We start from the raw sequence: 12,548 nt of genomic DNA, 5'->3' as shown, positions 1-12,548 counted from the left end.
AAGGGAAAAGGTAGAGAAGGAAGAATGAGGGAGGGATGGAAGGAAGGAAGAAAAAGATGGAGGGAAAGAAAGAAGATAGAAAAAGGGATTGAGGAAGGAAGAAAAAGATGGAGGGAGGAAAAGACAGAAGAAAGAAAAAGAGGGAGGGAGGGAAGGAAAGAAGGATTGACTTCTGTGACCTTCAAATGTGGACCTTAATTCTCTCCTCCAGGCAGGTCCAGCCGGAAGAGAGCGAGCTGGCGGGAGCCATCATGACATTTTTCCTGGCATTGGGACTCTCCTGTGGGGCAGCTCTCTCCTTCCTCCTCAAGCTGCTCCTTTGATGGCCTCCCTCCTGCCCCTCCAACACCTGGCAAGAATGTCAAGATTGCAAAGATTTGGCCTCTGTCTCTCTTGAAGGCTCCCTGGGCAGCTAACGGGTCCCCCTGGCATGATTTTCCTCCGATTCCCCCTCCATGTGGCAGCTAGGAAACCACCCTTCGTGCCAAGGAAGCATTTATTAGGCCATAACTCTTTCTGCAAGGATCCCCCCTTTTTTTTGTGTGTATATATATAGTGGCTAAGACACTGAGCTTGTCAATCAGGAAGTTCGGTGGTTCGAATCCCTAGCACCACGTAACGGAGTGAGCTCCCGTGACTTGTCCCAGCTATGTATATAATGAAGGCAAACAGGTGGCTTAGTGGCTAAGACGCTGAGCTTGTCTATCAGGAAGGTCGGCAGTTCGGTGGTTCGAATCCCTAGCACCACGTAACGGAGTGAGCTCCCGTGACTTGTCCCAACTATGTATATAATGAAGGCAAACAGGTGGCTTAGTGGCTAAGACGCTGAGCTTGTCGATCAGGAAGGTCGGCAGTTCGGTGGTTCGAATCCCTAGCACCACGTAACGGAGTGAGCTCCCGTGACTTGTCCCAACTATGTATATAATGAAGGCAAACAGGTGGCTTAGTGGCTAAGACGCTGAGCTTGTCGATCAGAAAGGTCGGCAGTTCAGTGGTTCGAATCCCTAGGACCACGTAACGGAGTGAGCTCCCGTGATTTGTCCCGGCTTCTGCCAACCTGTAAACCATGTAAAAAATGCAAGTAGAAAAATAGGAACCACCTTTGGTGGGAAGGGAACAGCGTTCCGTTTCCCCTTGGGCGTTTAATCATGCCGACCACACGACCCCGGAGACGTCTTCGGACAGCGCTGGCTCTTCGGCTTTGAAACGGAGATGAGCACCGCCCCCTAGAGTCGGGAACGACTAGCACAGATGTGCGAGGGGAAGCTTTACCTTTAAAGAAGGTGACATTATGTGTTTTTTTTCTGCAGACATCTGAATGTATTGGGAAAGAAAGATTCTGGATTTTTGGCAGCTTCTGCAAAATGTTTGGCAAAGGTTTTTTAGGCCACTTTGTCAGGCAGCTTCTCATGTGATGGAAAACGGAGCAGAGGATGATTTTCCTCTGCTCCGTTTTTTTTTTTTTAAATTCAGCACTTATTATTTTGTGACGCACAACGGCTGGACTCAATTGCATACATGGCTGGAGGGCCTGCAGAAGAGAGAGAGAGAGAGAAAATACTTCGGGATGTTTTTTAGTATCAAAGCAATTCACGTTCTCTTAATTCCTCCCTTGTTTGGATCGCTTTGGCACCCTGGAATGTATTGCCGAACCTACAGGACTAGTAACTTGGATGACAAAAAGGGACCGGTTTTTTTGGAAGAGGGGAAGGAAACAAGTCTCAACTTTTCCAGGAAGGAAGGGAAGAATTAATTGTGATAACGGGGGCCGCCCCAAAGAAGAGGAAGTCATAAATCACCTGAGAGTAGAACAAGAAGCAATGGGTGGAAACTAATCAAGGAGAGAAGCAACCTAGAACTAAGGAGAAATTTCTTGACAGTGAAAACAATTAACCAGTGGAACAACTGGCCTCCAGAAGTTGTGAATGCTCCAACACTGGACTTTTTAAAGAAGATGTTGGATACCCATTTGTCTGAAGTGGTGTAGGTTTTCCTGCCTAAGCAGGGGGTTGGACTAGAAGACCTCCAAGGTCCCTCCCAACTGTGTTACTCTATTGTAACTCCTTCAATTTGTCTCATTTTGCTGGAGATCCGGAAGATATTAGATAATTCGGGGCAGAGCTAATTCTGCATGCGTCGTTCTCCCTTACGTGGTAGGCTGGGCTGAAACAGTTTAAAAAGGGTGAAAAAAAATCCCCGGGTAAACCGAAAACGAAGAGGGCCCAGAATACATTGGAAAAGCACCTTGGCATAAAGGACAGGGCTGGGTCTCATATTATGGGATAACTTTTCTGGGTTCAGCCGAGGGCGGTGCAGCTTTGAGTAGCAGTGATCCGATTTCATTTGGCATTTGAATAAAAATAGAATGTTCACCAAGTCTGCATGTAAACAGAAAAGTGTTTACTCTGAATTAGAAAAGGAACTACGGAGTAACTGGTTACTCGTTGTCTACCTCTCATTCGTTCCGCTTAGTGAGATTAGCTGCTTTTTTCAACTAAAGCTGTTTGTTTGTTTTTCGAGGGGTGAGAAAAACATCCATATATAGCTACACCTGTACTGTGATTAGCTCAAGGGAAGGTTTTAAAGCAGGGATGTGCAACTTTAAAGACTTGTGGACTTCAACTCCCAGAATCCTCCATGTTAGCTGAAGCATTGTGGGAGTTGAAGTCCACGGGTCTTAAAGTGGTAAGATTGAACAATCCTGGTTTAAACGATAATTTCCTTTGGGAAACATATGGCCTAAATCCTGCCCTAGCAGCAGTTCATGGTTAAGTTTAGATCAATCTCGTCGAAGTCCTTGTCTTTTAGATGTGTGGGAACTGCAACTCCCAGAATCCCCTTGTCCTTAGGCAAATTAGCTAAGAATTCTGGGAAATGCTGTCCCAAACATGGCTGGAAAGGATCTCTTAGAGGAGGCACTAGATTCCTTCACAGGGATGCTGGTTTGGTCGAGGTTTGGAATCTTGGAGGACTTCCAGATTTAAACCATAGCCTCTTACATCGTCATTGTCGTCGTGATATTAAGTGTACCCTAATTCCTATTGTGGCCTAATGATGGTTAGATGGCAAAAATCGCAAACAGGGACGTGACCTTTGTCTTTTTCTGTTTTGAACAGATCTAATAAGTGAGCCAGTTTATATCAGGGCAAAAACTTAAAAGCGTGTGTCGAGTGTTTTCAAAAGGGAAATCTTCCTTTCATGTACATTATATCGTGTGTGTTTTTCTTAAAAAAAATAATTATTTTGCTCTTATTTCGGGGAGTGGCTATGGGGAACATATTACGCGCTAATAAAAAACCTTTTTTTTTAGATGTGTCGGTTTTTATTGAATTAACACCCCTAGAAAAATGGAGGGGGGGAAGCATCTCCAATTGGAGAGATTAAACAAGAATGGATTGTCAAAATTGATCTGGCGTTTGATATGTTTTTTCAAAAAAAAGTCCGGGGACGCAGCTACTGTACAGCTGAAAAATTACAGAAAGAACATTGTGTCCCCTTAGCACAAGAAGGAGATTGTGCAAATTTGGAAAACGGGGTTGTGTAAAGTCGTGGTTAACCGTGGATTTCTGAATAGAATCAGTGTCTTCCTCAACTTTGCACATCACTCGGAGAGCTTTTTCTGCCAAAGAAAATGCTCTAAAATAATTTCGCCCTCTCTAGTTGCGTGGCTTTTTAAGATTCGTCTGAAAAAAAGCAAATTGGCCAATAAAAGAAGATATGGATGAAAAGGCTGGTTTGTTTTTGTAAGATTAAGACGGACAAACATTGTGCATCGTTTCTTCCACTGAATGTAGTTTGATGATATCGCTTCCTATGCTCTCGGTACATAAAGGCGTGCAGATCCCCTTTTAAGGAGCTAAAATATGCTATCAGTTTTGGAATACATGCTGGTATCTATTTAATTATAATATGATTCACTAAGTGTTTTATCCAGCCCTCGCAGTTCCTGGCAAATAGATGGGGAAGAAATGGAGGTAGTAGGGACAGATTTTATTTTCCTGGGCTCCAAGATCAGCACAAATGGGGACTGCAGCCAAGGAATTAAAAGAGGCTTGCTCCTGGGGAGGAAAGCGATGGCGAATCTAGACAGCATCCTAAAAAGCAGAAAGATCACCCTGCCAATCAAAAGTGTGCCTAGCCAAGGCTGTGGTTTTCCCAGTTGCAATGGATGGCTGTGAAGGTTGGACCATAAGGAAGGCTGAGCGCCAAAGAATGGAGGCCTTTGAACTCTGGTGCTGGAGAAGACTCCTGCATTGAGTCCCTTGGACTGCATGGCCATCCAACCGGTCAGTCCTAGAGGAGATCAACCCTGACTGCTCTTTAGAAGGCCAGATCCTGAAGAGGAAACTCAAAGACTTTGGCCACCTGATGCGAAGGAAGAAGGACTCCCTGGAGAAGAGCCTCATGCTGGGAACAACGATGGAGGGCAAAAGAAGAAGAAGGGGACGGCAGAGAAGGAGGGGGCTGGATGGAGTCATGGAAGCAGTCGGCCTGAGCTTCAATGGACTCCGGAGGATAGTTAAGAACAGGAAGGCCTGGAGGAACGTGGTCTATATGGGGTCGTGGTGGGTCGGACACGACTTCGCAACTAAGAACAACAACCAAGTGTTGTATCTTGTGATTTATGATTGTAAGGTTTGGTGTTATGCTTAAGTCAACGATAGGCCAAAAAGAAGAGCTTAAGCGAAGGCTTGAAAATACTTATTTTGATCAAAGCAAAGAGCTGGGTAGACCATTCCACAAATATACAGATGTGCGTGTAAGGAAGGTCAGACCTTGGGGAAGGTATAGCTTCCTTTTATACCTTCGGGGACCTCAGCTTAATACCCAATTCTGGCCCCCTGGCCCATGCCTTCCTTGTAGCATTGGCTGGGCAGCAAGGAACTGAGGGGCTGGGGGCTTAGCAACATAGGTATATGCCTGATGTAACCCTGCCAGACCATGACATACCCCGCATTGAGTTGTACACAAAACAAGATCAATCGGATCCCTGGTAGAAGCAAACGGCAGAGGCAATTCTAATTCTTACAGAAGCGAAATAGCAAGTTATTATTATGTCCCACTAATTCTACCTATTCTACTATTATCATGTCCCTTCATGATGAATGTATTTTTTAGGATTTATGATAATTATTTATCACTTGTAGCTTTTATGTACACTGAGAGCTTATGCACCGAAGACGAATTCCTGTGTGTTCAATCACACTTGGCCAATAAAGAATCTTATTCTATTCTTCATTATTATATTATTCTATTCTTCATTATTATATTATATTATTCTCTTCATTATTGCATTCTATTCCATTCTCATTCTATTATATTCTTCATTATTATATTCATTATTATATTATATTCATTGTTCTACATTATATTATATTCTTCATTATTCTATTCTTCATTATACTATATTCATTCTATTCTTAGTCTATTCATTATTCTATTCTTTGTTATATAATATTCTGCTCTTCATTATATCATATTCATTGTTCTACTCTACATTATATTCTATTCATTATATATATTTTTTCTTCATTATTATATTCTCTTCATTATTGCATTCTATTCTATTCTTATTCTATTCTATTCATTATTATATTCTTCATTATACTATATTCATTCTATTCTACTTCATTATATTCTTAGTCTATTCATTCTATTCTTTGTTATTATATAATATTCTATTCATTATTATATTCTTCATTATTATATTCATTGTTCTATTCTATTCATTATTATATTCTTCATTATTATACTATTCATTCTATTCTGTTCTTCATTATTCTATTATATTCATTATTCTATTATATTCTTCGTTATTCTATTCTTCATTATTCTATTATATTCTTATTGCCAAGGTGGCACAGTGATTAACTTAACGGCTATGGCCATTAAGGTCGTAAAACGGGGCAAAATGTCCTTAAATGTTTCACTTAGCAACATTCTATTCCTATTCTATTATTCTGGATTGTCCCACGGGTGTTTTACAATACAATAGTAGAGTTGGAAGGGACCTTGGAGGCCTTCTAGTCCAACCCCCTGCCTAGGCAGGAAACCCTATACCGTTTCAGACAAATGGCTATCCAACATCTTCTTAAAGACTTCCAGTGTTGGGGCATTCACAACTTCTGGAGGCAACTTCTGTTCCACTGATTCATTGTTCTAATTGTCAGGAAATTTCTCCTCAGTTCTAAGTTGCTTCTCTCCTTGATTAGTTTCCACCCATTGCTTCTTGTTCTACCCTCAGGTGCCTTGGAGAATAGCTTGACTCCCTCTTCTTTGGGGCAGCCCCTGAGATATTGGAAGACTGCTATCATGTCTCCCCTAGTCCTTCTTTCTCTTAAACTAGACATACCCAGTTCCTGCAACCGTTCTTCATATGTTTTAGTCTCCAGTCCCCTAATCATCTTTGTTGCTCTTCTCTGCACTCTTTCTAGAGTCTCCGCATCTTTTTTACATTGTGGCGACCAGAACTGAATGCAGTATTCCAAGTGTGGCCTTACCAAGGCCTTATAAAGTGGTATTAAAACTTCATGTGATCTTGATTCTATCCCTCTGTTGATGCAGCCTAGAACTGTGTTGGCTTTTTTGGTAGCTGCTGCACATGGCTGGCTCATATTTAAATGGTTGTCCACTAGGACTCCAAGATCCCTTTCACAGTTACTACTACTGAGTAAGGTACCACCTATACTGTACCTGTGCATTCCGTTTTTGTTGCCTAAATGTAGAACCTTACTCTTTTCACCATTGAATTTCATTTTATTAGATAGTGCCCAATGTTCAAGTTTGTTAAGATCCTTCTGTATCTTAAGCCTATCTTCTGGAGTGTTGGCTATTCCTGCCAGCTTGGTGTCATCTGCAAATTTGATGAGTTCCCCATTTATTCCCTCATCCAAATCATTGATGAAGATGTTGAAGAGTACTGGGCCTAAAACAGAGCCTTGGGGTACTCCACTGCATACTTCCCTCCATGTAGATGCAGTTCCATTGAGAACTACACGTTGAGTGCGGTTGGTCAGCCAGTTACGAATCCATCTGGTGGTGATGCTGTCTAACCCACATTCTTCTACTTTATCTAGTAGTAGGTTATGGTCTACCTTATCAAAAGCCTTACTGAAGTCCAAGTAAACTATATCGACGGCATTCCTCTGGTCCACTAATTTTGTCACATTATCAAAGAATGTAATAAGATTAGTCTGGCATGATCTGTTTTTGACAAATCCATGTTGGCTTTTGGCTTTTAAAGATCCTAAACTTGCAATTCCGTGGCAGTTCAACCTTTGACCACTAAATTATCCTGTATTTGGGGTTTACGTAATCTGGTGGCTTTTGAAATTACCCAAATAGGAGAATGCAGAACCAAAAAAACAAAACACCACACATTTTGCTCGCTTTTCCCAACAAATATATTGACTGCATGCATTGGGGGGGGGGTGTTTGTTCTGCAGTTGCGGAGAGCCCCCCCCCTCCTCCAGCTCGGCTTTCCAGCACCTGGTGCTTGCCCCTTGGCCAAGGGCTCCACCTCCTGTTGGGGATGATGGGTTTTGCAAATCCCAGCGCACCTGCTTGCAGGGTTTATGCATTTCAGAACCCCTCCTAAAACAAGAGAAGACTCCGGCTCCCATCAATTTTGGGGTGGAGAGCCAGGAATGCACCCCAAAAGAGAGAGAAAAGATTCATCCCTGGAGAAAGACCCTTGCAAAGGACGGGAAGGGTATCTTCCCCACTCTGCTTTAAACCTCCTTTTTCTTGGGGTTGCAAAGCAGAACAGAAACTGATTTTTGGGGTGGGGGCCATCCAAAAACGGTAGCGACGAGGGTGGGATTCGAACCCACGCGTGCAGAGCACAATGGATTAGCAGTCCATCGCCTTAACCACTCGGCCACCTCGTCTCGCGGAAGAGGGCTTGATCTCCACCTAATCTATGCTGGTTTGCTGGCTTTGCAAACCGTGATTTGCAAAGAAGCAACCCTTTTGCAAAATTAATAATAATAATAATAATACTTGGGAGTTTTCTGTTCTTGCTTTCACGCCCCCCCTTCTTCCTACACTCCCCTCCCCCGATCCATGCAATCCTCCCATTGCAAACCTTCTCCAGCCTCCCCTCCCCACGCAACCCCCCCTTTCTAAAGGGGAGGGGGGTGCCAACAAAGCCCACCCACTCCCTCCCACGCGCGCAAAGAGCGGGCGGGCACCGCGCCAAAGGCAACGGGGAGCCCGCGGGCGCTGCAAAAGCCAAAGGGGGCGAGGGGTATTTTGGGGGAGGTGGGGGTCTGCAGAGGCTGCTTTTCAATGCAGTACCTCCTCCTGGTGAGCAGGGGGCGCTGGAGAACAACCCCCCCCCTCCACACACATACACTTTCGATTTGCAGCCTGCGCGAGGCTGGTCCTGGGCAGCTTTTGCAAGGTTTTGCTCGCCTCTTTATTTTATTTTATTTTTGCAAAGAGGGAAAGGGCGCCACGGGGAGAGCCAATGGGCCAAGCTTGAGCCCTGGTCTCTGCCTCCCCCCTTTTGCCCCGCCCCATGACCTGCTCCTGCTTCCAGGCGCTCCTCCTGGCGCTGGGGCTGGTGGCTGGCTTGCAATTGCTTTATTTGGCTCTCCTTTCCGGGTGGCACGGGCAGGAGCAGAGGTCTCGCTACGCCCAGCTCTTCCAGGCGCGCCATGCCTTGCCAAGCGACGGGCACAAGCAGAGGCTCAAGCCAGTGCTGGCCAGCGGGGGCACCCTGGATGCCAGCGGGCAGTACCGCCTCTACCGGGACATGTTACGGGCCTCTTGGGATAGAGAGGACCGGCAGGACGTGGTACTGGTCACTCACACCAGCTTGAGCAACTTGCACCACGCTCAGCAGCTGGTGGAGAGGTGGCGCGGGCCCATCTCCGTGGCCCTCTTTGTGCCAGGCGCAGACGACGTGCGCCAAGCCACGGCAATGGTCTACGCCTTAGCCGTCCTGTGTGCCCCCCTCCGGCAGTGGCTTCGGCTGCACCTGGTGTGTCCTGCCAACCAAATGGCTTCCTTCCCCGAGCAAGAGCAGGATGAGGGGCAATTTGCCCGTCTCCGATCCTGCGGAGATGTTTTCGCCAAGCTGGCACAACTAGGGGCCGGCCGGCGTAACTATGCCATGGAGGTCGCCAATGCTTCGTACCCCAACAACCTGCTGCGCAACGTAGCCAGGGAGGCAGCCGGCGGGCACTGGGCGCTGGTGGTCGACATGGACATGGTGCCCAGCGAGGGTCTGCGAGAAGATTTCCTGGCCTTGCCGAAAGCCACCGTCGAGGGGACGCCGCGGGTGTTTGTGGTGCCGGCCTTTGAGATCCGTCACACACGCCGGATTCCGGCCAGCAAAGCGGAGCTGGTACAGCTGTATCAAGTGGGGGAGATCCGGCCGTTTTACGAGGAGCTGTGCCCCCGGTGCCAGGCACCCACAAACTTTTCCCACTGGCTGAACCTTCCCGTGGGGGGCTCCCTGCGTGTGGCCTACGAGGTGGCGTGGCGAGACCCTTGGGAGCCCTTCTATGTGAGTGCTACCTCGGTGCCACCCTACGACGAACGTTTCAAGCAGTACGGCTTTAACCGGATCAGCCAGGTAACCAAGCAAGGGGAAAGATCAGGAAACTGGCAAAATCCTATGGTTATTGTTATTGATTCGATGTGTAAGACCTATCATCTCTCTTTCTCTCTCTCGCTATCTCTCTCATCTGTCTATCATATCATCTATCAGCTCTATCCATCTATCTCATCTGTCAATATCTATCTATCTATCCATCCATCCATCCATTTGTCTGTTTATCTATCTTCTATATCATCTATCATTTATCTGTCTATCCATCTATCTGTCTCCTGTCCATCATCTATCTGTCACCTATGTCTGTCTGTCTATCTATCTCTATCCATATCTATCATCTATCTATCTATCTATCTATCTATCTATCTATCTATCTATCCATATCTATCTATCTATCATCTATAGTTATCTATCTATCTATCTTCTATATTATCTATCATTTATCCTACCCATCTATCTATCTCCTGTAAAATCATTTATCTATCACCTATATAATCTATTTGTCTGTCTGCCTGCCTGTCTGTCTATTTATTTATCTATCATCTACCGGTATCAATCATCTATCTATCTATCTATCTATCTATCTATCTATCTATCTATCTATCTATCATCTATCTATCATCTATCTATCTATCTATCTATCTATCTATCTATCTATCTATCTATCTATCTATCTCTATCCATATCTATAATCCATCCACATCTATAATGTATAATCTATAATCATCTATAGTTATCTATTTATCTCTATCCATATCTATCATCTGTCTATCATCTATAGTTATCTATCCATCTATCATCTATCTTCTACTGTATATCATCTATCATTACTGTCTATCATCTATCTTCTACTGTATATCATCTATCATACTGTCTATCATCTATCTATCACCTATATAATCTGTCTATCTATCTATCTATCATCTATCTATCTATCTATCTATCATCTATCTATCTATCTATCATCTATCTATCTACCTATCATCTACCGGTATCAATCATCTGTCTCATCTATCTCATCTAGCCATCCATCCATCCATCCATCTATCCATCCATCCATCCATCCATCCATCTATCTATCATCTACCGGTATCAATCATCTGTCTACATATGTTTTGATGCCGCCCATCATCTCCCATACAAGGTGACTCTCATGATGCTGTGGACACACAGAGTTTATTAACCTCTTCTTTTCTTCTCTTGTCCTGGCAGGCCTGCGAACTCCACATTGCCGGCTACCGGTTTGCAGTGCTGAGCAACGCCTTTTTGGTTCACAAGGGATTCAAAGTGGCGGGAGAGTTCCACGCGCAAAAGGATGCTGAGAACCAGCGCAACAAGATCCTTTTCCGACAATTCAAGCAGGAGCTGAAGAGCAAGTACCCGGAATCGCTTCGGAGGTGTTGATTTGCACTTGTAACTTCGTAGAGTTTAAATTCAGCTACTTGGAACTTGGAGTAGAGTTACAGACAGGACAAGAGGAAACTCTGTTTGCAGTATAATTGTACGAACAAGTTGTGGGTCATTACTTCATTTACTAAAGAGAGTTTGTGTCATTGGTTTCATTGCTGCCCTGCATTAGTCAGTTTCTGACTGTCATTTTGTACTACAGGCTGGCAGAATTAGGTCCAAGAATTATGAAATGATGTTGTGAGAACATGGAAAAGAGCTTTTACTTTTGAACTCTGAGACGTGAAATAGTAGAGCATTGTGCAGCAAGATTCTTCTGTTTTGTGCCTGACCTTTCTTCTACAACTGGTCCCCTCAGTGTCTTGTTCTGCACAGTGAGAAAGGATTGCATAGGTCCTGGAAGAGAAGTGCTTAATTTATTCCTGTACCTTAAAATAACAAACCCCCTGTTAATTAAAGTGAATAATTTCAAATGTGGGTTGCTTTAATCCTGTTCGTTTGCTCCCAATCCATATTTAGAAACATTCCAGTGAATTGTTTGGGAACTGTGTTATGGCCTTATGTACGATCCTTGTGTAGTCTTTTTCTTGTTGTTGTTAGTTGCGAAGTCGTGTTCAATCCATCGCAATCCCATGGACAACGTTCCTCCAGGCCTTCTTGTCCTGTGCCATCCTCTGGAGTCCATTGAAGCTCAACGCCAACTGCTTCGGTGACTCCATCCAGCCCCCTCCTCCTCTGTCGTCCCCTTCTTCTTTCGCCCTCCATCGTTCCCAGCATGAAGCTCTTCTCCAGGGAGTCCTTCCTTCTCATTAGGTGGCCAAAGTCTTTGAGTTTCCTCTTCAGGATCTGGCCTTCTAAAGAGCAATCAGGGTTGATCTCCTCTAGGATGGCCTTGCAGTCCAAGGGACTCACAGTAGTCTTCTCCAGCACCATCCTTCAAAGGCCTCTTCTTACGAAAGGTATTGTTATGGCTTGTGGCACAGCCAGCCAGATGTTTAGACTGGATTTGATATTTTTTGTCCACTTATCAGGGCCTTCCCAAGGACCCGAGATAGGCAAATGTGGATGTGCGAGGGTGTTAAAGGTATTATTGAAGGATGTAAGCTTTTCCAAGCAAGACTGCCTTTCGCAATTGACTGATGAGCATTTTGTCAATGCCATTGATGTTCAGGTGGTACTCCAAATATTTTGAGATACTGGTCCTATCTTTGTTTTCTTTTGCCACAGTCATTCTACTTCTATTTGCAGGTCTTTGTTTGTTGATTATCTCCAGCTCTTCTTTTCTGCTTTCTCCAGATACTGCAGTGTTTATCCACACTTTTTGTTTATGTTTCTTATCGATTCATTGCACAGTCGGCCAGATATTTAGACTGGATTTGGGATTTTTATCCACCAAATAAGGGGATGCGGTGGCTCAGTGGTAAAGACGCTGAGCTTGTCAATCAAAAGGTCAGCAGTTCAGTGGTTTGAATCCCTAATGTAACGGGGTGAGCTCCCATTACTTGTCCCAGCTTCTGCCAACCTAGCGATTCGAAAGCATGTAAAAATGCAAGTAGAAAAATAGGGACCACCTTTGGTG

The 12,548-nt window shown here is 44.5% G+C and overlaps 2 protein-coding genes across 2 annotated transcripts in view; both read left to right on the top strand.

Annotated features, from left to right (window-relative positions):
• The window catches only part of SLC29A2 (solute carrier family 29 member 2), a 25,462-nt gene extending 22,153 nt beyond the window's left edge, over window positions 1-3,309 (top strand). The window contains exon 12 of the mRNA XM_081967911.1: window positions 212-3,309. Coding sequence (XP_081824037.1) covers window positions 212-323 — 112 coding nt within the window. The 3' untranslated portion in view covers window positions 324-3,309. The remainder of the gene's footprint in view (window positions 1-211) is intronic.
• A 5,058-nt stretch (window positions 3,310-8,367) lies between these two features.
• B4GAT1 (beta-1,4-glucuronyltransferase 1) lies at window positions 8,368-11,647 on the top strand. Its single transcript, XM_081968559.1, has 2 exons — window positions 8,368-9,583; window positions 10,775-11,647. The coding sequence occupies exons 1-2, from the start codon at window positions 8,522-8,524 to the stop codon at window positions 10,964-10,966; spliced, it is 1,254 nt and encodes a 417-aa protein (XP_081824685.1). The 5' UTR covers window positions 8,368-8,521; the 3' UTR covers window positions 10,967-11,647.
• The last annotated feature ends 901 nt before the right edge of the window (window positions 11,648-12,548 follow it).

This window comes from Natrix helvetica (genome assembly GCF_964273705.1).
Source record: "Natrix helvetica genome assembly, chromosome: 16".
NCBI classification, from domain to species: Eukaryota; Metazoa; Chordata; class Lepidosauria; order Squamata; family Natricidae; genus Natrix; species Natrix helvetica.
This window is presented reverse-complemented; position numbering and strand designations above follow the sequence as displayed.